The sequence below is a fragment of the Alternaria viburni genome (assembly GCF_023758015.1).
Source record: "Alternaria viburni strain BMP 2772 chromosome Unknown scaffold_26, whole genome shotgun sequence".
NCBI lineage: Eukaryota > Fungi > Ascomycota > Dothideomycetes > Pleosporales > Pleosporaceae > Alternaria > Alternaria viburni.
In genome coordinates this window covers 196,131-221,413 of record NW_026055795.1, presented here as the reverse complement: position 1 = coordinate 221,413, position 25,283 = coordinate 196,131, and the positions used below count along the sequence as shown (strand labels likewise).

Genomic DNA, 25,283 nt, shown 5'->3' with positions numbered 1-25,283 from the left:
TTCAGGTTGGGTTCTCGGACGACTCGGCACATATCTAGAGGTGATGTTCGTGTGGTGGATACGATTGTAGCCGTTTCATTGACTTCGGGGCCCAACACATACGCCACTCCGATATACCGTTATCATGGAAGACGCATCAAGTACAACCAACCACTGGCGATGCGCGCAATGCGTGGAAAGCGTACTCTACTCGTTCGCGAACGGGCACATCGAACACGTGCGCATGTGGAAATGCTGCCAATGCGGATTCGCTGAGAATCGTGCCTCCCTGTGGGATGCATGCTCCATGTGCGACTCTACCATTCTTTTGGAGAACTACGCTTGTCACTACCCCTCCCCAAAGTTGTTCGAGGTTGCGACAGAAGAGGCGATGAGTGATAATGCAGCCTACAACCCTTCAGACGTCATTAGTGTGGAAGCGCCAGGAATGGGCACTTTTCCAGGAATACATGCCTCGGATGATTTTATCTCTATGATTCAGCGGAACATGCCGTTATTGGGACCGGTCTTTGGTGGTCACCAGCAACTCCAAGACGTGTTGGTGCTTGATGGATTTGATGAAAAAAGCATGCTCACCTCCATTAATGACTTGGATTATACTGGCCTCGAGGCTGATGGAACGGACCAGATCCGAAGAAGCCACGCTAACCTCCCGACACCGTACGAAGTTAATGATCCAGTCACTGCATACTCCCACGGTAACCTCGGAGTTACAGCGACCACTTCAAGCGACGCGTCGTCCTCAACAACGTCGGCCCCAACGAAAACCCATTCAACACCATCCACACTCACCGCCATGACGCAATCAGATCTCGACAGCGGCTACGGCACCCAAGGCAACATATTCAAAGCAGATCAAGCATCACGCAAACGCGCAAACGAAGATGACGACCATATACCGCCCAGATCAGACACCACTAACAACAATACGAGCCCACCGCCCTGCAAAAAGACCCGACGCCGTCGTTGCGACCCCATCAATCCCGGTCTCGCATGCCCCTTCTACGTACGCAATCCAAGCCGCTGCGAACACAACTCTTGCGTCGCACCCGGCTTCCTCGACATCCACAGACTCAAACAACATCTCGAACGCGTGCACCTGTACTACATATGTGAACGATGCGGGGCTGCATTTCAGGCAAACGCAACAGGAAGACAAGACTTAGCCATGCATCAACGCAATACTCAGCCATGCCAGCTTGTGGAAAAGCCAAGCGCAGAAATCTCGAGTCTGAGCCATGCGACATTTGAAGTGATGCGGTCCAAGAGAGGTGCAGCGGGGAAGTCGAAAGAGGAGCGATGGCGTGAAATCTACCAGCTCATATTCATAGACGCCGACGAGAAGGAACTGAGAAGAGCTTGTGAGTTTTATGCCTCCCTATTATTGTATTGGCCTACTAACCGTGATTGGATGTCGGCACGAAAAGCCCAGTACCGGGATATCCAGATCGCGATGATAGGTTATCGCAATGCGAAGAGATGCACAACATCTCTCGACAACTGCTTCGCGTGTTACCCGAACGATTGGACGCATCCATCAAGAGCCGCTTGCACGATGACAGGCTAGCCGCGATATGGCGTGAATTTGCGGATGACCAATTACACGACTTGATAAAAACTCTCCTTGCCGACTTGTACTCCCCAGGCCACACGATATATCGAGATACAGCGTGTGACAAGACTGACGATCTGTCTTGGTTTGATTTAGTAGACTACAACAAGCTGTAACGAGCATCACACTTGGCCCGCTACGATTTAGTAATTCGACTCTGCCAATCTTCCGAACTTCCTCTCCCAAATCCCTTTGGCGAAGGTGTGAAGTCTATCAAGCCTACACTGCATCATCCACCGACATCCAGTTTTCTCGAGGTTGAAACTCAGTGGCGTACCAGCGTCGCACCCGTGATCAAAGACATCATTATAAAGGTCTTTACCCTCCCTGCTGAACGCAAGACGTAGCCTCTGCTGGAAGGCTGCGGCATAGAGGGTTTTGTAATCCTCATTGTGGTGGCAATGTGTCCCCAAAAGCCTCCTGAGTTCCACTTCGTATCGCTCCTTCTCACACGCAATAGCCTTTTCCCACGCATCTGGGTCCGATGTAGTAGTCCTGGTGATGACACCATGCTCAGCCTTGACCAAATTCGCGCGTATGCCTTCCTCCGCAATCTCGTAAAAAGATGGACCTGGATCCTGGTGCCGCCGTACATATCTCTCCTCAATGAACAGCGCATTCATCAACGCTTTCCAGTCGCATGTGACTCGGCAGCTGAAACGCCCGTCTTGCTCGAGTGCAGGAAACTTGAGGTCGAAAGCACGCGTTTCCGCACCACCGACGAAAGTATACCGTCCATCAGGCGCATCAAACCAGATGGCCTGTACAAGCTCTTCAAAGCCATAGCCAGCTGTCCACATAGCTACGTCACCGTACGCTTTGATCCATGTGGCATCGTGCTCCAACTTCCCACATGAGGCTGTATCTTGCCACAGGGTAGACCGTTCCTCCGGACGCGGCTGGCCTGGAAGCAGAAGGAGAGAAAGCGTTGAAGATTGTGGGTCAATGAAACGTTCGTCTGTGGTAGCGATGAGGTTTTTCTCTATCCGACCAAATTGAATGTGGGTCCACTCGATGTGAAGGATGGGAAGAAAGGTCGCTCGAAATGCGCGCTCGGCCTCTTTTCTCCAGGCTTGCGATACTTGACGGCATGTAACCCAGAGCACGAATGGGTCGTCGACGCTTTGGAGGACTTGGATGAACAACTCGTCTGGAAGGCGGGGTAGGCAGGTGCTGGCCATCTTGGACCTGGTTGTAATAGAAGAATGATATTGCTGCGAGTCGATTTCGAGTTTCCAGGGTGGACGTCGCGTGAGCTTTAACGCGCCAATCTCGTAAATGAGGATTGCTGCCTGTTAAGCGAAATGCAACCTTGGAAGGATGCGCTTCTTGCCTTGATTCGGTCTGTAGCGTCACGCATCATCAGCGCTAAATGAGAATGTAGTTAGGCTTCTACAAATCTTCGTAAATAGGCGGAAGATATTGCGAGCTTTATCGCCAAAGTCTACGACGGATGCGGCGTTTGGCAGTCCAGGCTGTCGTGGCGGAGTGGGCGTTGTAGATAGAATAAAGAATAGAAGAACTGCGCGTAGCGCGGTAACGTTTTAAGAAACTAGGCTAAGCACTATAGAGAGTGTGTGTACGACATAGTCGCTCTAATAGACTAGACTGAGCACTATCGCTCGTATACAGAGCATAAGAGCTTACGCTACAAATGGAACTACTCTTCTCGTGTTCTTCAAGGCCGGGTCTTGCAACTGGGGACTTTTTTCCAACCCGAGTAATTCCCTGATCGCATGAGTCTGATAGACCGTGCCGTTGCTCATAGAGTAGAAGATCGCATCGTCGTAAGAGGCAGTTAAATCACGCGTCGCAAGTACAGTGCGGCTACCATCTGCTAAGAGAAATTCGCGGCGGAGATGAGGAGGGAAGTAGTCGGCTGGGTCTGCCTTGTGTAGCCCCCATCCGTCGTCCTCGGTAGCGTTTGAGTCTGCAATCTGCGTCAATAATGATCAGGCTCAAATATAGATGTAGCATGCGCCTACCTCTGCTATGAAGGTTGTAATTTCCATTGCCCTGGTACACGTACTGGTACCCATCGTTTGCACCACCTCCATCAAGACAGTATGGACTGGGCACTGGTTAGCCAAATGAAACGAGGAGACTGGGGAGCACGAAATCTTACGTGTTGCCTGTACCGGGATTTCCGAACGTAAGATCGAAAGTGCAGGGTTCGTTGCCGCAGGTGGAACTGAAGAATCCACTCAAGCGACTACCCTCTGCCGTGTTCTCCCCCGACTCGGTGCACCGAAGAAGTGCTCCACTGCCGCCTTCGACAACGGACGCGTAAGGATATTCGTCACAAGTGTCCTCGTCAGGACCCGGCGTTGCCATCTTGCCATTGCGACATGGCGTAGGGGAGACACAACCAGCCGCCCTCCGACGTGCGGCAGACTGACCATCGGGCCCATTGTAGTTAAGGATCTGAGGACAGAAGTCAGCGCCCAAATATCCTCCTGAGCTAGGCGATCCTTCCATACCCTTGGCTTGTTAGCGACATATATCGCGTAGCAGTCGTTGTTGCAAGGCCCCGGATACTCGGAACAATCCAGGTTCAGCATATACTGCTGGCCGAGGGCAAATGGGACAAGAGCAATCAATGCGAGAGCGAGCATACTGGGTGGTCTCAATCGGGAAGACCAAAAGAAACTGTACAGACACAGCTGATGAAGAACGTGGAAAGAGGTGTCGTAGAATGAAGATCTCGGAAGAAAGTGGAAGGAAAGTTTAAAGCAAGCCAGGCCACTTCTTATACGTAGCAGTGACATGATGGGGTTCAAAGTCAATTATCAGGCGTCCCGAGCTAACAGAATTGGAACGTGTGTTGTCATATGTACATGTATCATGTGCTACTAACGCATTGCCGATCGAGAGTGATAAGGTGGAGGAGGAACGTATGTCACATTTTAGCATAGAGAATGTACAGTGGCGTACGTAAGATGAACCATGCAGGCTGAAGTAAGTGAGATGAAGGATGTGGGGTAAAGTATATTTGCTGATGTGCCATGCTTTACAGACTAGAAATCTTAGTTATGAGCAGGCTGTGAAGATACGTTGTACCGCTATCCACAAGCTTTGCAAACGTTGAACGCGTCCGCGGGTAGTTGGGAGAACGCTGGATAGTAGGTACAGTATAAACCGGGTTGTATAGTATGAACTCAACCGGTCAATACGATCTGCAAATGTTGCGAGGACTAGAACGAATAGACGCTTGCGATTCGATGCGCGGGCATGAGGGATGTTTTCCAAGCGCTTACGTGCAACCACGCCTGATTGGACCCGATTACGCCCAGTTTCGCCCAGTTTCGCCCGTTTTCGCTCATTTTCGCTCAAAGTCGCTAGCTTGGTGGTGCAGGAAGCCAGATGAGGGAGAAAAGGATCGGCGCGGGAGGGGCGGGGTACCTAAGCAGGCGGCCGTGATAGCCGGAAGCTAGCGGGGAGTTACCGTAGCGTGCCCCGCACGCGGAATGATCCTTCATCAGGAAACATTAGAAACCTAAGAGGGGAATTACGTCACATTGCTAAAATCCCACATGCTGTGTTACACACGTTCTCCTTCGATCACGCCGAATGTTCATACCACTGTACTAACGTGAGAGCTTGCTGAATTCTTTCGTCCTGGTCGATACCTGATCTTTCTGATCTCCCTTCCGCCTAAACTTCGAAAAATGGGTTTAATGTACCCTGTAGTTTGCGCCGCCCGGCTACCCGAAGAGGTCAGTGGGGTGTATCCTCTCCCTAGCTTCGGCTCAGCACTGACTTCAAGCGAGGGTTGCAGACTATAGATCTTTTCATCAAGGAAACTCGCGACGAGGTCGACATGTGGCGAATTGTTTTCGTGGACAGCGTTGACGATTATTACGACGAGGCATCAGGGGTACCAGGACAAGACGGAAGCGACCCAAACTCCCCATTCATTGGAAAGACGCCCCAGGAATGTCACCAACTGCTCTTGAAGCTTCGCGAGGATACAGAGTCGGAAATCTTTACGGACCTTTTTGCCATCATGGACGAGAGATCAACAGAAGACAACACTGTACTGCTCGTGTGCGCAGAGAGGGACTCCGGCGGGGAGAACGAAGTCTTGGCCCTGGCGACTGTCCGTGCTACCTTCAAGGCTGCACCTACCGCGCTAATGCTATATGAAACGGGACACAGCAGTGTAGGGGAGGATGCGGAACGTGCTGCACGTGAAAAAGACAATGTTTATCGTGGAAGGTAGTCTACTCACGCATAACGTGGACTAAATGGCATCGATCGTTTTGCAAGGCCGGAAGAGCTATATTCTAGCGTCCACAGGGGATAGCGATTGAGTGTATAAAGGCCGCAGTACGTTTGGTCGTGCGGAGCGACGTGAGCCGCAACGTTGTCGCTCTGGAGCTCGTAGACCGCACAGAGGCCGCGCTAAGTAGCTTTTGTTGTTGTGTTGGAGGGCGTTGAACGTACAAATACGGTAACGTTCGATTGTGGTGCGACTTGCAACGGTATCGAAACCAAACTTCAGACTGCGTTCAGGAGGACGTATTGGTTAGGTATAGGAGGATGCGCAACAGAGGGGTAACTGACAAACCTCGTCGCGCTAAGTCACATGTCTTCGCGTTTAGCGTGAAACCTCAAATTAGCGTGTAAGCTTCCCCGCGTCTTTTTACTGACACAGCATCCAACTCCAAATTCGAGTATCAGGCTGAAGCAGATCTTGCTGCCATCGACAAAACCATTGTCCATATAACCTCTCTTTCTTCCAATTTACCAGGCAATTTCCCGACTTGCCGTATCCGCGATGGCTGGCCCGACGCCGTCGACCCCATTCCGCTTTCGCGACCTCCCCGGAGAGGTAGGACTCTTCGAATCTCCTCAATATGATGCGTGCTGACTCCTATTTTCCGCAGATACGCAACAAGATCTATCGTATCGCATTATGCAGCTTCAGCCCACCACCAACCACCGTCACGATACAGCCCTCGTCCTTTCTCACCGCGACACTCGCAGAACATCAGGTCGAGACCGCGATACTGCGTGTATCCAAAGAAACATACCGCGAGGCTTATAGTGTCATGGTCAAAACCAATCGCTTCGTAAAGGTCACATCGTCGCGAGGGCTTCCTATGCGCCTTGCTATGGCAGGCCAAGCGGTCCGAATGATCGCCATCGACAGAGACATTGTTGATAGATTCAAGGGATACGTGCTTGGTGTGCACATTGGTTTCAAACAACCACGATTCGCTCGTTCCCCAGTTGAACCCGAGAGCCTACGTGAACCTGTCACCGCGATGATCCTTTACAGCGATCTGGACCGGTTTTGCAAGGCATTAAACGATGGGGACTTACATGATCCGGGGTTCAGTGAAAAGATCAAGATCTCAATCACCATGGCGCCTGTCTTAGACGTTGCGTCAAGTAACACACTATCACCCGACCTCAACGGTTTCTTCACCAAGAAGACGCAGGAAACACTGTTCACGCCATTTATGGCCAATCTGTTTGGATACGGGGCCGTCGACATCAATGGCCATGTCGACAGTGCTCTGGCAGCTACCGTTCGTCAAAGTCTTGGGCAAGACAGATGTTTCAATCCGGCGGCTGTTCTCGCCGAGTTTGCGGCCGCGAAAGATCGCGGGTCACAACAGTTCAAAGACCGCCAATTTGAGGAGGCCGTCATTGGTTGGCAGGACGCCGTTTACGATCTAGAGCAGTTACGTGAGTCCAGTTCCTGGCCAAATCTAATTCGCAAGGGAGGTGATGCGTTCGTTGCGGAACTCGCTCCGCTATACTTTCTGATGCAGCTTAACATCGCCCACGTTCAAATCGCAAATATGCAGAAGAACGCGTTTGGGGCCGAACTGTTGGCGGATGGCGCGCTGAACTCTGCAACTCGGTCGTTGAAGCCAGGCTTCTGGAAACCGGATTATAAGTACAGACCTTCGCTTCAGCAGTTCGCCAAGCTGCGGTATCGGTACGCAATGTTCATGAGGCTGGAAGGGAACCCGCAGAATGCGAATCGCGCTTTGAGCTTCATCGATAAAGCTCTTCTGTCACAGCCGGGTGACGGTGTACTTCTGAGAGAGCGTGAGAACATACTGGGGTGGATACAACGGCTTTGATTCCGTATCCAACGACTTCAATACGCGCTCGAACGCCTTTCATAGTCATCTACTGGCTCCTACGAAGCGATCATAGGGTATTGGCTTCCCGCACTGGTGCCTGGGAAAGCTAGGACCTGGTGGCTCGTGCTTCATAGCTCGCTACAGATCCCGAAATTGATTCTACCTGTCGTTGTTTCTACGTTGCCTCGAAAAGAACTGTTTCGTTAAAGCTCCGAGACCACTTCCGCCATCAGAAGTGGCGCGCAGTCGCTATAATGTCCAAGTTCGCTCAACCCTTCCGCTTCATGGACTTACCCGGAGAACTGCGCAATCAAGTCTACACCCTGTTGCTATGTTCGTTCGGGTACCCAGTCGAGCAGACTGTCGACAACTTCCATTTGCCTATTGCATCTGATGGCCACCGCGCCGACACAGCCATCCTCTCCACCAGTCGTCGAGTCCATCTTGAAGCCTACGATGTCATGGTGAAGGTGAATCGTTTCGTCGCTGTCCGCGCATATCTGCCTTTACCATTGATGGAAATCCTACAGGAGGGTGATGTGTCGGTCATCACCCTCAATGATCTGCATATCTCTCAGTTCAAGGGCCACATGCTATCAGTAACGTTATCGACGTCAACGCCTTCGCATGAGCCGCCCATGAGCGTCATGCTCCTCGCCGGAGACTTACAACTTCTCTGTGAAAACATCAATCGAAGCGGTTTTGATACAAGTCTCACAATCGACGTGGACGTTGCGCCCCTGCTCGGCGAGCCCACTCCAGTCTACAAAGATTCCTTCGACGCCTTCGTCTCGGAAGAAATACAACTCAGCCTGCTCGACCCATTCAAGACCTACATGCGGGGCTTCAAGAATGTCCACGTACACGGTCGCGTGTCGTCCGAAATTGCGATCGCAACGGCGGCGGACATGTGCAAGGATGAATGGTCGGATCCTGTTGAGACTTTTCACCAACTCCAAGGACTGAAAGATCACGCTGATGTGAAGTGGGACTATGACTCTCGCAGGGAAGTATTAGGGTCATGGAATGAGTGTTTGGTGGAGATCGGCCGTATCCGCGAATCTTCGTCGTGGGGCAACCTCGTCTTGTTGGGAGGAGATTCATTCGTCGATGCAATGATTGAGCTAAGGTTCTCATGCTGCCTGGGTCTCTGCTACGCTATCATAGCGATGTTCAACGACGAGATGGAGAACGGCAAACATGGAGGGCTTATGGACGCTCTCGACATGATCTTAAAGCGTACCATGACCGCCGTGGGAGAATGCATGGAGCCAAATCTTTGGCAAAAAGGTCGCGAATGGGAGCCCTCAGATGCTCGATTTGCTAAGCTACTCTACCGACAAGCGATAATGATTCTCCTAGGCGGCAATAGTCGCAACGCGGGCCTCGCACTCGAGTTCATGGAAGTCGCTCTCGAACTCTCGCCTCGCGACAGAGATATCATGAAAGTACATGACGCCATACTCAGATGGAGTGCTTCTGGCAGCCACTTCGATGCCGATGGGGATTCGATTCGCATCCATCTGTCTGACAATGGAGACATTACAATCGATATGTAATGTAACGGTTGCGTTCACATTCAGTCTTTTCTCACGAGACGCGCTTGGACCTACGTTTCTGCGTCTCAGGCAGAACTCTTTAGCAGATACATGTACGAATAAAGTGTTTGAAGTTGATCCGATATTCCCTCTATTCGTCTACTCCATCTGTTAATTGTGTAGCTGTGCGTACCGTTCTTCATGTCTTCTTTTGCTTTGATGAAGTGCTAATACTTGAACGCACGCACAACGTAGTTGAGCAACATGGTATATAATCGCAATGCAGCTGTGTGCCCTAGACCTTCATGTTTTCTTAACCCGAGACTACCTACAATATCCTGTGCAATGCGAAACAAGGTCACACCAATGACGTAGTAAATGCTCGTTTAGTTCTTTCTCGCCTCCTACGTGCGCCTTAGTGAGCTGCCGCTGCGTCACCGCCACGCTCGGACTCCAAGGTTTGTTTATCAAGCGCTAGGCCGCCTTGCACGCACGTGGGAAAGCAAACCACAGACTGCCCCCACCTTCAACCTTTGCACAACAACTCCTCACTCGACTCCGACTCAATAGTCGCGAAAATGACTGCCACAGTCGACGCCAATATGGCTACCGCCGATGCCGACACGCCCTTTCGCTTCATGGACCTTCCTGGAGAGCTCAGAAACAAAGTCTATAATTTGCTGCTCTGCTCGTTTGGACCCACCCCACCTCCTGCCCGGGTAATTCCCGAGGAGCTGTTCAGCAAGGAGAACTTCCTGGTCAAGCTTGTCTTCGCTCAGCAGTGGAACGACCCTACTATCCTTCGTGTAAACAGCCAGGTTCATCGTGAAGCCTACGACGTCATGGTCAAGACCAACAGATTCGTTCGGATCAGCTGCCCGGGTGGTCTCACTCTCAACAACCTCATCGCTGGCCAAAATGTCCCAGTCATCGCGAGTGGAAAACGCGCAGCAGAGTTCAACGAGTACGTCAAAGTCGCACTGTTTGTCATATCGACTCTGCTTTCTAACACTCTATTGCAGACAACTTATCGATATCACTATGCCTTCCGCAGATTCGGAGATCTCGTACGCAGGCGTTAGTCAACCAGCAAGCGTAGTCATCCTAGGCCGTGAACTTTCCAAGTTCTGCGGCAGCTTCGACATGGCAAAGACCGTCGTGCCAGGGCTTGCCAAGAATGCGACTTTCATCATAACTGTAGCTCCGATGCTCGCTCATGAACGCCCATGGTACCAAGACGACCTGACAGAATTCTTCTCCGAGGCTACTCAGAGGGACCTGCTCTACGCACTGACAGGCCTGCGAGACTTCAAAGACGTCGAAGTGCATGGTGCTGTCTTACCCGATGTCGCAACGGCCCTGAAAGAGCTGATGATGTCGGAAAAGTGGGATGATCCATACGAAATCATCGAGCTTAAGAAAAAGAGCAAAGAGCGCGGTGCGCAACACTACCGCGAAGGTGGACTGATGGATGCGTTCTCCGCTTGGGGAACAAGCATGCATGAGATCGAACGTATGCGCGAGGGCAACTCCTGGAACAAGCTCATCGAGGTTGGCGGCGAGCCTTGGATCGACCAAATGGCTGAGCTGCAGTGCTCACTTGGACTCAATTCAGCTCTCGTCAACATCATGTTGTGGGGCCCCGACTCGAAGAACGCGTCTATACCGCTGGCAGTTCGGCAGTCCCATAGGAGAATCGCCATGATCAGCCTTACAGCATCTATCAAGTGTGCTCATCCAGGATATTGGAAAGAGGGATATACATGGGTGTGCCCCCCAATGCTCCAGGCAAAGATCCTGTACCGCGAAGCTGTGTGCATGCGACTTTGGGGCGAGAGATGGGAGGCTGTCAACGCTCTGGAACTCATCCGCGGAGCTATGTCACTCGTACCGAACGACCCCGTCGTCCGCAAGGAGGCGGAAGCCATCGTGATGTGGGCACGTGGTATGTAGGAGGGTTGTGAGCATCTCTGGGTGCGTGCGACGGTATACTTCACCGTGATTCTGGATAGATGGAATACATGGATGGGAACAAGTACCGCAGTCAAGGACGTGTTCGCACAGCTCATGTTCAGTGGCCATAAGGATTCATACTTCTTCTAGTAGAATATCAAAGAATCTCCTCTCACTTCTATACTCATTAATACATCGCGTCACCCCAGTCTTCCCTGATCATCTCACTACCCTTCTCAGCCACCATATAGATACTCGCCAAGATATTAGCATCCGGAAGTACCGGCACAATACTGCAATCAATAACTCTCAATCCATCGACACCATACACCCTCAACCTACTATCCACAACACCACCATCTTCCTGCGGCAGCATCTGATTCGTACCAGTAGCATGCCAGTTGGGAATGGTATTCGCCTTGATATACTCTAGGATAGCTTCGTCGTCGTCATCAGCAACAGCCGGACCAGGGCTGACTTCGCCAGAATTCGGGCCGATAGTGAAGCGCGACAAGGCCGGGTGGCGAAGGATAGCGCGGAGGTACTTGAATGAAGCGATACCAATGGCGCTGTCGGTGAGGTCGGCATAGTAGTTGCTGTTGATGAGGGGGCTGTCGGACATGGAGGCACTGCGGAGGCTGACTGTACCGCGGGAGAGCTGGACCATGCTTGATGCGGTGACTGAGATGTAGGAGTCGTTTGATAGCGGCGCCCAGTATGGTGTTGGAATCCACGGGTACCATACGCTCTCGAATAGATACTCGATGTGGGTCTGGTTCGCTAGGCCAGCGTCGATGACAGCCTGAGCGCCGATGTCGCGTAGCTGCTGCTCGCTGAGCTTTTGGAAGCCGTTCGTGACACCGGAGGGAGCAGTGTATTGGCCGGTGAGGTTTTGGTAGAATGCTTCCTGAGCAGCGCGCAGATTTTGGGGTGTGCGAGACATATCCGTGGTGGAAGCGTTGTCCTGGGCACGCGCCATGATACTGAAGACTGAGTGGTCATTGAGATGATGGCCAACATTCTCATTGACGACGACAGGCGTGATGCCAACCTTCTCGAGTTCGTCGGCCGGACCAATACCGGAGACCATGAGGAGCTGAGGCGAGTGGAAGGCCCCCATGCTGACAATGACTTCGTTTCGCGCTCTGGCTTGGCTCACGAAACCAGTGATTTGGTTGATGTAGCTGACACCAATGGCACGTGGCTTGCTAGTGGAGTTCGTCGAAGATGGCTTGCTCATGACAATGCCAGTGACGGGAGCGTCATGTAGTACCCTAAGGTTCGTTCGGTTGCGAGCTTGCTGATAGAAGCTGTCGTAGCTGGAGCTCCTTCGCAGCATGCTGTCCATGGTCGTCGTTCCATGCTTGACACCCTCGCCGTCTCCGAGGTTGAGATCCTCGACGATAGGAATGTCGGCAGCTTCGCTGCAAGCAACGACGAATCCTTCGGTAGATGGTGGAACGTATCCCTGGAACCCTAGCTGGAGCGGCCCGTCACTATAAGCATCTTCATTGAACGTCTTGTACTCTTGGCTGAACGCCGAAAGCTCCGCCGTTGAGGTGGGCGCATTCAACTTCGTACTCTTCTTGAAGAGGCGGTAGACATCGTTCCAGCTCCATCCAGGGTTACCCAATTCGGCCCAATGATCATACACGCTGGCTGAGCCTCGCGCGTAGTAAAGACCGTTGGTCGTGCTCGAGCCACCGAGAGTTCGTCCGCGGAGATACTGAAGGGTGCGGTTGTTCAGATGCTCTTGCGGTGTGGTAAGCAGACCCCAGTCGATTACACTGCCTTTGATAAACTGGTTGCCGCCAGGCGATTCGTATGCCAGAACCTGTTCGGGACTGGGCCCAGCTTCGAGAACGAGCACGGAGAAGTGACCAGACTCAGTAAGGCGATTGGCCAGGACAAGACCAGCTGTTCCTCCTGCTTGGTGTTAGCAAGGTCTTCGAAAGTGTCCGACCCTGTGGACAGTATCGACGGCTATGATCCGTTTGCCGATGATCCCCGTGGCGAACAAGGAGTAGAACGTACCACCTGCGACGATGAAGTCGTACTCTTCGTTGAAGACTGGTTCTTCAGTTTGACCTCCCTGGGAAGGAAGATCTCCTGGGCCTTGGCGTTTCGCGAACTGAGAGTTGTGCAAATTGTACGTTGGCCAGGCAGAGGCGATGGACGAGAACGAAAGCAAGGCATATGCAGATGCCTTGGCGGCTGTGAGGTACCGCATGTTGAAGCTTTACTTGCTTTTCCTCTGGTATGATCACTACAGACAGTTGCAATACTGTTAGGGAAGCTCAGCCCAGAATAGAGCGATGGGGCTACACGGCACTGAGATGATCAGAAGGTACAGCAGATGTGACGAGAGTGAGTACATCTCTTTATATCATGTCCATCATACTGCCACCGGAAGCTGAACCAAGGCAGCGGAAGCCAAGACCTTGGGTATAGACTTCCTGCGCCTTGGTAAAAGCCGTCTCATGTTGGAAAGAGCAAGTCAAAGTAGCCCAAGACTTGCTGTCAGCCACGCCGTGATTTCCGGCTGACTCCGAGAAAACCGGTGATGCTCGCCTTTCATGTCGTACAGAGTTTCTAGATAAGCTTGGAGCTGTTTGCGATCAATCCTGGATCCCGGTCCATTGCAAGAGTGGTATAAGATCCGGTGGGTGTGTAGGACGAAGGCTGCTTTGCTTACGCGAGCAGACGACGACGGGGTGGCGGAACAACACGTGCAGCATGGCGATGTACTTTGCCACAGTCTTGGTACCACCAAGGCTTGATAGAAGAAGGCGATGTGTGGCACCGCATGAGAACGCGTGGGCATCCTCGTAAAGTGGAAGGCTATGTCTAGCCAAGGCAGAATCGTCATTGCCGAGCCTGGGGCAACGCCAGATCACGGTCCAACGTCGATCCACGTACTTCAATGTAAGCACGCCCAGCGCGTCGGGCCGGAGCTTACAGGTGATGTCGCATTGTTGACAATGCCAATGATAGGTGCCAATGCGACGGCTCGAAGAGCGCTTTCCAGAAGTGCGGGGAAGCTAAGCCACCGTGAGAATGACCGGTGGAGGACAACACGGACTTGCTCGGTACATGCAAAAGTATCTGGCCACCCAGGAGGACCTACGCGTATGAAGAAGGTTATTTGGTATCACCAAACATGTTGCGCGCTGTCATCTGCCAGAGCTGATGTTCCTGTTGAGTTTTAGGTGCCGCTGAACCCGTGTTTTGGCATGTGCATCTAGCTACTGGCTAGTGTCGTAGGAACTGGAGCCTCCTTTGCCGATGAGGTAGAATCGTAGTCATTCCATCGTGCTTGATGAAGGAGATGACGGCATGTTTTGTTGAGGTGGGGCTGTGTCGTCAGAGTATCGCCCGTTGAAGGCATACATGGATACCCAGGGAGACGCTGCTCATCGCAATATGAGGACCTTGATTTGGACAAAGTCCGATCCATGACGAGGAGCTGATACGCTCGATCTGAACTGAAGTCGCGAGATTTTGATGCGCATATGCTCGAGGTACATGGGGACGGTGAAAGCGGAGATGGAAGGATGAAGAGGGGTGTCGCGTCGGACGCGTCCAGCTCACAAGCCAGCCACGTGAATTATGTAAGCAGGCCCCACATGATCTGACCGGCGCTGCGTCTACCAACCTGAACGTAGATCGCGATACCAATCAGAGTTGCATTCCGCGAGGCTTATTGTATCACAGGTATCACCGTCGTCCACAATGCGACATCCACTCTTTCGTGTAGCCATCCATGTAAGCAGTCCCGCGATGTCAGCCTTTTTATTCTACACCTATCGCGTCGGAGCGCATGCCGAATCCCATTGTTGCACCTGAGAGCGCCAATTACAAACCGTAGAACAGAGATTTGTGTACTATGAAGCATGATGTTCAATGTTGCATCCTTACGAGAAGGATATCTATGCATGGTCTGGCTTTGCCGCCGCAACCTTAGCACGCGCATCCGCACTCCTTTTCCTCTCTCTAAGCATCTTCTCCAAATACTGGAACAAGATATTCTCCTTCCTAATTGGATCTTTCAGTGTCTTCCAGTCCTGAGTCATGGCGCGCTCTGCTTTATAAACATCCCTACGGTCCTGCCATTCCAATCGGTTCCAATCACGGAAATCGCTCTTCTCTCGACTTCGCCACGCAATCCTTTGGTTGGCTTTGTACGCATTCTCGTTTCGCGCAAAGTCTTGCTTTAGCCTCTTGAACTGGCGTTGTTGTCCTTCTCGCTCCACGCGTTTCGCCTCAGCTCCTTTGTCCTCTTCCGCGGGACGTTTGCGTTTAGGGGTCGTATCAGCAGCGGCGTGCGCCTTTACATATTGGGTTAGCAGCCGTGGGCTGAGTGCAACGTCCGTGATGAATTTGCTGAGCGGTTCTCCATCATTGGAGGCTGCAAGCGCGCGGCGAAGTCGTGTTGATGATAGTGGCTCCTCTTTGTAGCCGAGAAACCAGACACCGCCTGTCATACCGAAGAAGCGTGTGGGCACGTAACGCAGCCATTCTGTAGGTGGTCCTGTAGAGCGGTGACACATTCGCGTCTGTCCAAGGCGCCAGATACCTGTACGTAGTCGATCCTTGATCATCTGGAGCCGCTCGTCACCTGGATCAAGATTAGCTGTGGTTGTGCAAGACATGGCATCGTACGTACGGTCGCCCGGAAGGTTCGTCATTGCGCGCGGAAAAAGCATTGATAACTTCTGCTCCAGCCACGTCAAGTTACCGCCAGCTCCCAACTGCTGGATAAAAAGTTCTTCGAGTGTTTCGGTGCGCCAGTCGTTGTAAGCTGTCAATTTTCGTAGTCCCGTTTCCGTCTCCATGCGTAGGCTGGTGCGTTCTGGATCCCCAGTACCAACGACTATAGTAGGCCCCCAGTATCCGAGGGACCCATATTCTTGATCAACGTGATCAGGTCCAATTAAAGTGATGAACCGTATGTTGAAGCCATCTTTTGCGGCCTCTGATATGAGTCGGTCCTTGAATGCTTCGGAGCCTGGCTCACCACGTGGGTGACACCAGTGCCAGCCACCATGGAGACCACTATTGTTGATGAGGTTAAGACGCTCTTGTAGGGTGAGAACTAGGTCCTTGGAGCCCGGTTTTCCGCGTCTGTACTTAGAGGCTACGGAATAGTCGTCCAAAGGGAAGATGATGGCGGCTATCAGGTGTATACCCTCCCCACCTCGAAAGAAGGCGTGGCATAATGTTTCCTTGTGTCCTTGATGAGGCGGATTGAAGCAGCCCCGGAAGGTCAAGATGTAGTTGAACCTCCCCTTGATCAAATATGGCGGTGGCATGTGAATGCTGGGCCTGAATATAGTGGCAGTGGGATCTCCTAAGGCTCGCTTGATATACACCTCCAAGGGAGCAGTTGAGCTCATGACTACGAGTGAGTGCTTGGATAAAGTCGGTGGAGGTTGCCAATTCCTGTAGTGGGTAGTACTTCTATCCTCTCAGGGTTGCTGTGAATAATATTGATCGCTCCATCGAGTCCCCACCGTGGAGAGCCATGGCTCGAGAGCCATCTGCGACAAGCACTTTCACCCATATGGTTCTACACATTCATTCATCGTAGATTTGAAGCGAATGCGGGTACGCGCTGCTGACGGTCGAGCGAAGTCGTGGTCGCCTGCGACATGAACGGTCGTTCAACGGATAGGACTGTTGTAGATACATGCGAGACTATGTCGCATCTTTCCATCACACCTATCGCGCAGGTGAGCGCGGAAGGACTCGTACTCATAGAATCTTCGTGTCGCCTGTTCGAAGAGCATGGCACGAGCCATCTCAGTTCCAACACTTGAGCTCATCAGTCTTTGGTGCTCTTCGTACTGTAGGCGTATTCATTGAATATGCGACCGAAATCTCACAGGTCGTCAGTCCCGTAGCTCCGCCTCCGATCTCGTGATCCATGCTCTAGATCTTTGCTTCCTGGTGAAAGTCAGATTCAGCGCCGATCATAAGCCATTGTACAAGGCATGCCAGCTTTCACCAGAACGTACCCACGACAGGTCAGCTAGCACCAAACGGAATGACGCGCTTCCACGAGGCAGTGGGGCTGGGCTAGCTTGAGGACTTCGGGGGCGAAACTATATCTCGATGCTGCAGTTGCCCGTGGAAAGTTTCGAACGTGCTCTTTTTAGAATGCACTGCCGACGTGAACCCGGTAGTACACGTCATTGCAAGGCCAGAATCTTTCTCTTGCGTACTGTTACTGTAGTGACCCAGCGGTATAGATCTGCGTACGTAGTAGAAGCCTCGCGAGTAGTCGTGATGAGTAAAGTAAGGGTTGGCGGTGCATTGTGCCCTGCTGGAGAGAGCTGCCGAGTTTGACAAAATCTGTAAGTGCGTCGTTGATCTGAGGGCACGATGCCACGAAGAGGACAACTTCTTCAGGGCTGAACGCACGAGATTCATTGAAGACGGATTCTCGATGGTGGGGAAGCCGAGGCTGGACGCTCGTATAGCAAACCATGTTGCGCCTTCCACGAGGTTGGGAGGCGGCTCTTCCGGAAATCAATCGCGGGGCTGCGCTAAGCTCGTCTGGACTAGCGCAGATGTCGCAACATTTGAAGGGGGTGAGGCTTGTCACGGAAAGGCTTCCGTGCGTCATCATCGGCATCCACCAAATATCTGAGCTTCGCGCTCGAGGCTGAAGTCTTTTCGCGAGCTACTTTTGTTGTGCATGTTGGGCATCTACGAGGCAACTCAAAACTATTTCGACCACAGGTCGCCACAGTCAAAGCGCAGTCAGCTTGCATACCTAGGCAGGTGGCCTTGGGCTCAGGGCTGAATGCTCATGCAAGTTCAGCACAGTGGCAAGACCGTTCGGGCTGGCATGGAGAAGTGCAGCAGCGGTAGCTCATTTGCAAGACGCAGTAGTTTGTATTATGTTGAAGCCAGCTTCATCGGCGAAGGTATTGTACAGGCAGGGTGTTTGTAGATATCCGTATTCCTATTCATTGTTCTGCAGTGGGGTATTACAATGTCGTAAGGACAAAAAGGAAAACAGGCCGGTGTGGGTGTGGGTATGCGCAATAACAAGAACGCTATCATCATTCGACCGTATGCTCCGCTGCCAACCTCGGTAGAGTTCCTCGTGAATGGATCGTCTCGCTCAGTCCCATAGGTCTCTCGTCCAAAAGTCTTCCATCATTCTCTTCGTCGACCTTTTTGAAGCTGTCATGGACCAGGCCCCTTCGAGGATCTTCGTGTTTGCCGCCGAGCTTACTCTTTGAACGGCCGGAGATTGGGGATGGGAACGTAGTACCATCGCTTAGCACCATGGCGGAGGGTGGTGCAGCAGGCATCTGGCGCGGTAAGTCGAGAGAGCTGCTATCCAAAGATACGTGGTCAGGCATGCGGCGGACGATTGGGTTCTGTGATGTCGCGGTCGGTGCGTCGCTTTCGCCACGAGAGTGCCGTTGGCCGTTTGCGTTGTTCTTGCGTCTGCGCAACCACCAGACCAGAGCGACAATTAGAAGTGCACCGACGATGCCACCGATCGCTGCTCCAACTATAGGGCCGATTTGAGCCTTTGCCTTTGCGCCTGGCAAGACGCGACATACTTGCTTGACCTTCGCATCAGCGCCTTTGGGGTCGGCTGCTGTGACGACTGCAGGCGCGAGCTGGAAGTTTTGCGCATCGGGATCGACGATGAGGTAGTTTTGCGTGAAGAAGGGTAGGCCTAAGGTTCCGATGGTCATGGTACTAGGTCCGGTTTGGTTCGTCACAGCCATGTTGAAGACTGTTGCATTATCCACTTCGTACAGTCCTGCAGCATTGTATGCTCGGGGCCGGCTATAGAGCTCAGTCGCTGGAATGACGGACTTGTAAGTTGCGACAGAGGGCTTGGATGCGTCGCCGCCGGGGGTGCCCATATCTGACAGAGTGACGGTGATGGTGCCTGCGGGAGCTGGGTCGGTAGGAAGCTCGAAGTGACGTGAGGTTTCGTTCCAAAAGGCAGTAGTCTCTGCTGCAGCAAGGTTGTCCAACATTGCAGCTGGTAGTCTAATGTCAGATGAGAAGGGGTCTAGATGTACGACGAGAGTGTCCTTTGCGTCTGCAAAGAGCGTGGTGCTCTTACCGCCAACATCGTACGTGATGGCCGTAAGGATAGCGCAAGTTGGACAGTCGGAAAACATAGGAAAGGTAGTGGCTGCACTTTTGAGACGGCTTTCGTCGTAGCCACCAACAACGATCAAGCCATCTTGAGGTGCTTCTTCAGATTCTGATCCGGCCCATAGTCCATACGTTCGGGAAGAAGCTTGGCCGGCGTCCACGAGGTAGTTCAAGAAGCTCGAGTCCATTCCTAGAGGCAGAGTTGCTCGATAGCTTGGCTCGTTCTTCATGAGCGCGTCTGCGCTTGCTACAACGCGTCAGTGCTGTAACGACCCAGTCTTCTCATGGACTTACTATCGGTAGATCCATTGGTTAACATGGGAAAGGTTGCGAACTTGTTCGCCTCCGGTTTCAGACCAAACGCGGCGGCATCATCGAAAAAGATGTAAGAGCTCGCGTATGCCAGATCGACGGACTCTCTGCTGCCTGTCCATGTTGCGTAGTCTACCTCTTTGAACGTAGTCGAAGTTGCACTATCGTAGATGCCACCGAGTTGGCCAATGCAGCTGGTGTTCGTAGCTGCCACGCACTCGGCTGCATTGTTGATGAAGAGATTGTCGGAAAGCGTCGATGGCGTCAAGGAGAAGGGTTGCGGAGGAGTGCCGATAGCGAAAGAAATGCCTCTGGTGAGGACAGTGCCGTCAGCGGAGACAGTGTTGTTTGCCCAAGGCAGGAGCAACGGCTTGGAGCCGTTTGCGCAAGCCATCGTCCCTTGGTAACGATGGATGTCCTCCGAAAATGTAAGATCTGGTGTTGTGTATTTGTGACAGCGTCAGCCTCGCACGGGTATTTTTGGGGTCAGCCATGACTGTCCCTGATATGGATTGCAGGGACGCATTAACAAGGGGATGATCTGCTAAGCTTGGGCATGGGCACCTAGGCTATGGGGATCGGGCGTTGATGACACCTGCAGACCTGAAAACTCGGGTAAGGAAAAGAACCCTATTGGATTGGTCCGTTATGATGTACTTCGGGTACATACTACCTAGAGTCTCAGAATGGTCGGTACCTGGGCGACGAGACATATGCGCTTCTCCACAGCTTCAACTCGTTCTCTTACTCCACGGTACGCAACGAACACAGTCATCTCCATCTTCAAAGTAGTCCGGCGACCGCCGATGCTCTGCGTAGAGTGGTGACGTCACAGCGTAGGTGCAGGCGCAGGCCTTGGTTTGTTGACATCCGCGAGTCGCCCTCATCTTAGATTCAAGGAATCTTGCTGTTCGTGTCGCAATTCTCCTGACAGGACGGGCCTTTTGCGGCGAAGGAAAATGTTAATTCGGACCGTTGACGTCGGAACGTTGTTCAGCCACGCGCTGTCCCGTCCATCGAGCCAATCAGCACTTGCCGACTCACTAGCGTCTTTCGGGGACATGTTTCGCGTATGCAAATCTCGCTCGCTTCTCTGATAACTCCGTCGATCGTGTGCCCAACCTCACAGTCGGGGTACATGCCCAAGTTCGCCTCTCCCTGTCTTCGTGTGTTCGAGCCTCGATGGATTTTCGATGAGACCGGAGGTGGGTACCGTGGTCGCGCATCATCTTTTGATGACGCACTGTGATTGGAAGGCAATAATTTCCAGTCCGATAAGATGAGGTTTGTCGCGTCACGTTATACTCAACGGGCTCGTAACCTACGTTCACCGACCTTTGGCGTTACGAAAGTCCGCATCACGTATGAAGGCCTGACCTTGAGTAGGTGCATGAAAATTTTAGCAAGCTCAGCTCGCTATGTGATTACTGATGTGTCTCATAAACCGTCACTACTACTACTACTACTGCGTCTATTCCAGACCGTTCTGACCTCAATATTTGAGTATGCAGGCTATTTTTTTCCCACGAAGTGGAACTGTAAACCGCCACTCGACCTCAGCTCTCAGCCCTCACTATCCTGAAGTGCATGTTGGGCATCTTCTCATGATGTGAAGACACTTGACTTCACATCTCTCCTTTTCGCCTTCTTCAACTCACCCGTGACACCTCGGAGTTGCCGATCAGCAAATGGAGGCCTGCTCGTTGTATCGCATTGGATGCGGCGTGCTGTAGTTCGTAGTCTTGTCACCAAAAGGTTGTGGCCTTTCCATTTGGTCATCTAGCCCAAATGAGAACGCAGGCCTTGATCTACTAAGGCTCGAGATCAGGCTCCAAGTACATGACTCAGAAGATGTACCAGAACCTTCCGTATTATTGCGGCTCCTTTTGTGACCTTTGCTCGCGGGACGTCTAATGCAGGTGTATTGTTTGTAAACTGCATCTTCAGTCCACCAAGTCAATGGCATGGGACCGCATGCGCAGCCCGGAAATTGTAAGTCGGGGGAGAGTCATGATGAGACGAAACTCTTGAGAGTGTCACAATGCCTCCACCGACACGGTTCGGCGTGGAGCATTTCGGTGATCAGGGGAGATGGAAACGAAGATGGGTTTAGATAGCATGGCTCAGTGCTTTGCCGATACAGACAACTGGTTCGTGAAGGCAGAGGTGTCGGGTGATGTGCGTACATAATGTAAATGGCTGCAGCGCCCAGTGCCGTTCTTATTGAGGCTGCGCTGTAGCTAGTTTCGGTAGATCATTTCTTCTTCGTAAAAGAGAAAGACCAATAAACATTGTAGCAATACTGATACTGACCAATTCGTGACATCGAAGGGTCTCTTCTCGGCCAAGAAGCCTGATGACAAATCGTCGATTGAAGACAAGCCAGGAGTGACGAACTCGAGATACAAGTAGAAATGAAGGACGACTGTGGAGTTGAATGAGTTAGATGCTCCACATGAAGATCCACAAAGCGACGCGACCGATCATGCCATTCACAGTCGCTGCCGAGTCGCTCCGGTTGTGTGCAGCAGTACTGTAAACGTGAGTACCATTTCCCTGGATCATCAACACCCATCGGTACTGTGGCTGGTGTATAGTCCGCTATAAATCCATGTCCGTGTCGGTAGCCGTGTTCCCTTCTGTCGTCTCTGGGGCGGCTCCAGCAATTTATGCGTTACAGCACGTCTGCTGATACTTGGAACTTGACATACATGTCGGATCCGGATCCGGATCTTTGATGCCTTGTGGAAGTGAACAGCGATGTGGTCCAGATCATAAAGCAGACGTCTTATAATCGCAGAGGATTCCAACACTTCTCACAACGGGTATCCGAGAAGGCGTAATGGGCATTGAAGGTTTGGAAGAAGACACCAGCTGTATTAATCCCGGTAGAAAAGCTCGTCGACCGTAGGCTCTTTAGATCTCGTAGAATGCGGTATGCTTAGCTGGAAACCATGTATGAACGAAGTGAGAGCTGGTGAGATAGATGGTGTTGATGAGCGTTCTGCCCGCATTATCACGGGGCGACGCGCGTCGAGTCATGGCACCGACTTCGGCCCCATTACTCCGGTTGCCATTTCTACGGACTCTTCCGCACCTGGCTCTCGACCAAGTTCCCTTGACTGAGGCAAACTCAATGTCATCGGTGTCATTTCACTGAAAAGACGCCCAGTATGCGCTCTGAGGAAGTTGATGCGGCGCCGGTTAAAATGGCTAAAGTGCGATCTTGGTCATTGGGGCGGGACACGCACAAGTAAACATTCGCGCTAAAAAAGGAAACGATGCCCAGGTGGTTCGTGGCTTTACGGGTGGGCTAAATCTCCACGGCTTCTCCTGTCGTCATCGAGTTTAATGAGATCCCGAGGTCTGCCGGAGAACTTGAGTGTGAGGTTGGAGGACAGAGAATGCAATGATTGATGCGACGTGAGAGAAGAAGGATACTAATAAACAGAATGTTGGATTGACGTAGATTGAATGCGCGATATATTGATGTGCATGTTGATCGCGGTTTACGGTGTTGTGGGTCGTCAATCAACCGTGAGCGCGGACCCTGAGCGGCCAAACCCAGCAACCAGGCATCTTCCCCTCATTTCTGCCATCTCTTCGACCATCATCACCACCACCGCCGACAAGCGCATCAGACCCTCGGATGGATGGAGTAGACGCTTGAGGCTGAGGATTACTTGACATTAACCGGCCAGTGTCCATTAACGCAGCCGTATCTGCACCTGCGTTGTCGACATGAGTGGGACCTGCATCTCACGTGCCTGTCTACCCCGGATGTGCATTTCGCTTAGGCAATGGCCGCTGGCGCCCAGAACGTCTACCCCAGAAGTAGGACCAGACCCCGATGATCCCGAGGTCCAAGCCGGTTGATTTGTGGATTAGTCTGGAGAAACTCCGCAACCCGCAAAGCAGGTGGCGCCATGCAGCTAGGTCAAATGGTTTACAGCGGCGAAGGACAAGTTTGCACATGAGCCACGAGCCCGGTTAAACAAAACGACTGGGGTGAAGATGAACCGCGAGAGCGGATAGATTGATTGAGCATGCATACGCTAGACTTCTAGAATAACCGTCGAAGAATATATAGGATGACAGGCTCGCCGTGTCTTTAAGGGTATCCGTGGCAGACAACCTCGAATCAGTCAACACTACAAGTCTCATCACCATGCGTTTCTCCAGCATTGTCGCCAGCCTGGCGATTGCCAGCTCCGCTGTTGCCAGCCCGTAAGTCACCCGCGTTCTCGCCACCATTGCAGTTGGCTAACACGGAAATAGTACCTACGGCCATGGCAAGCCAAAGGAGGACAGCCTCTACAAGGCCATGAAGAAGGCAGGACGGGAATTCATCGGCACAGCCCTGACCCTCCGCAACGAGACCCGCGAAGGCGAGATCATCAAGGCCGACTTCAACTCCTTCACTCCCGAGAACGCAATGAAGTTTGAGTCTGTTCACCCAAACCAAGGCAACTACACCTTCGCGGATGCCGACCGCTATGCGGCATACGCCAAGGCGAACAAGCTTGAGGTTCACTGCCACACTCTGGTATGGCACTCTCAGCTGCCCGCTTGGGTATCTGAGGGCGGATTCGACAACAAGACCCTCATTGGTATCATGGAGGACCACATCAAGACCGTCATGACCCGCTACAAGAGCGTTTGCACACGCTGGGACGTAGTCAACGAGGCTTTGAACGAGAACGGTACCTACCGCTCCAGCGTCTGGTACGACACCATCGGCGATGCCTTCCTTCCCATCGCTTTCCGCTTCGCCAACAAGTACCGCGGCAAGGCTGAGCTCTTCTACAACGACTACAACCTCGAGTACAACGCGGAGAAGACCCAGGGTGCTCAGCGTATCGTCAAGCTCATCAAGTCCTACGGCGTCCGCATCGACGGCGTTGGCTATCAGGCCCATCTTGCCAGCGAGCCCACACCTAGCGCTCCTGGTGCCGCTCCCGATCAAGCAACACTTGAGGCTGCCCTCCGCGCGACTGCTGACCTCGGCGTTGACGTTGTCTACACCGAAATCGACCTCCGCATGCTCACACCCGCCACCCCTGAGAAGCTCCAGGTCCAGGCCGATGCTTTCGAGCGTGTTGCCAAGTCGTGCATGAACGTCAAGCGATGCATTGGTATGACTGTCTGGGGTATCTCCGACAAGTACTCTTGGATCCCCGGTGTTTTCGAGAACGAGGGCGCTGCCCTTCTCTGGGACGACAACTACATGAAGAAGCCTGCCTACGCTGGTTTCCTCAAGGGTATCAAGGCCAAGAAGGGTCACTACTAGACGGAAAAGATAAAGACTGTATGACCTTGTAGATATCGAGTAATGTATACAATGTATCAAGACGATTTACATCAGAACGAACATCACATGACCCTCTCGAGCTCGATAATAGCTTGCTCAGCTTTTACAAGTTTAGTATACTTCTGTGGTAGGTTAATGAGATGGGGAGTCATACCCTAAGGTGGTGTTGAGCCGCAAAGCAATGTTGGGCCGAGCTTCCCCGGCCCAGGACATATTGCATTCACTCTTGTTTTACGGAATCTTTGACACTGGTAGAGGCCTACATCAAACTTAAAATCTCTTTTTATGATACCCATGTGCCTATGTATCCATCCCAA

General features: G+C 52.3%; 8 protein-coding genes across 8 annotated transcripts; 4 read left to right on the top strand and 4 right to left on the bottom strand.

The window, feature by feature from the left end:
- Positions 1-1,755: 1,755 nt before the first annotated feature.
- Positions 1,756-2,793, bottom strand: J4E79_009678 (uncharacterized protein; the record flags this gene model as incomplete). The annotated part of the gene is made up of 1 exon (XM_049358521.1): positions 1,756-2,793. The coding sequence occupies one exon, from the start codon at positions 2,791-2,793 to the stop codon at positions 1,756-1,758; it is 1,038 nt and encodes a 345-aa protein (XP_049206991.1).
- A 3,599-nt stretch (positions 2,794-6,392) lies between these two features.
- Positions 6,393-7,713, top strand: J4E79_009677 (uncharacterized protein; the record flags this gene model as incomplete). The annotated part of the gene is made up of 2 exons (XM_049358520.1): positions 6,393-6,446; positions 6,502-7,713. 2 exons carry the CDS (start codon positions 6,393-6,395, stop codon positions 7,711-7,713), a joined length of 1,266 nt encoding a protein of 421 aa, XP_049206990.1.
- Positions 7,714-7,970: 257 nt separating this feature from the next.
- On the top strand, positions 7,971-9,275 carry J4E79_009676 (uncharacterized protein; the record flags this gene model as incomplete). Its single annotated transcript, XM_049358519.1, has 1 exon — positions 7,971-9,275. One exon carries the CDS (start codon positions 7,971-7,973, stop codon positions 9,273-9,275), a length of 1,305 nt encoding a protein of 434 aa, XP_049206989.1.
- A 581-nt stretch (positions 9,276-9,856) lies between these two features.
- J4E79_009675 (uncharacterized protein) lies at positions 9,857-11,207 on the top strand (the record flags this gene model as incomplete). The annotated part of the gene is made up of 2 exons (XM_049358518.1): positions 9,857-10,218; positions 10,277-11,207. 2 exons carry the CDS (start codon positions 9,857-9,859, stop codon positions 11,205-11,207), a joined length of 1,293 nt encoding a protein of 430 aa, XP_049206988.1.
- Positions 11,208-11,394: 187 nt separating this feature from the next.
- J4E79_009674 (uncharacterized protein) lies at positions 11,395-13,437 on the bottom strand (the record flags this gene model as incomplete). The annotated part of the gene is made up of 2 exons (XM_049358517.1): positions 11,395-13,133; positions 13,242-13,437. The coding sequence occupies 2 exons, from the start codon at positions 13,435-13,437 to the stop codon at positions 11,395-11,397; spliced, it is 1,935 nt and encodes a 644-aa protein (XP_049206987.1).
- A 1,699-nt stretch (positions 13,438-15,136) lies between these two features.
- Positions 15,137-16,519, bottom strand: J4E79_009673 (uncharacterized protein; the record flags this gene model as incomplete). Its single annotated transcript, XM_049358516.1, has 3 exons — positions 15,137-15,738; positions 15,784-15,825; positions 15,874-16,519. The coding sequence occupies 3 exons, from the start codon at positions 16,517-16,519 to the stop codon at positions 15,137-15,139; spliced, it is 1,290 nt and encodes a 429-aa protein (XP_049206986.1).
- A 1,758-nt stretch (positions 16,520-18,277) lies between these two features.
- On the bottom strand, positions 18,278-20,049 carry J4E79_009672 (uncharacterized protein; the record flags this gene model as incomplete). Its single annotated transcript, XM_049358515.1, has 2 exons — positions 18,278-19,590; positions 19,638-20,049. The coding sequence occupies 2 exons, from the start codon at positions 20,047-20,049 to the stop codon at positions 18,278-18,280; spliced, it is 1,725 nt and encodes a 574-aa protein (XP_049206985.1).
- A 3,774-nt stretch (positions 20,050-23,823) lies between these two features.
- On the top strand, positions 23,824-24,945 carry J4E79_009671 (uncharacterized protein; the record flags this gene model as incomplete). The annotated part of the gene is made up of 2 exons (XM_049358514.1): positions 23,824-23,882; positions 23,934-24,945. The coding sequence occupies 2 exons, from the start codon at positions 23,824-23,826 to the stop codon at positions 24,943-24,945; spliced, it is 1,071 nt and encodes a 356-aa protein (XP_049206984.1).
- Between the last annotated feature and the right edge of the window lie 338 nt (positions 24,946-25,283).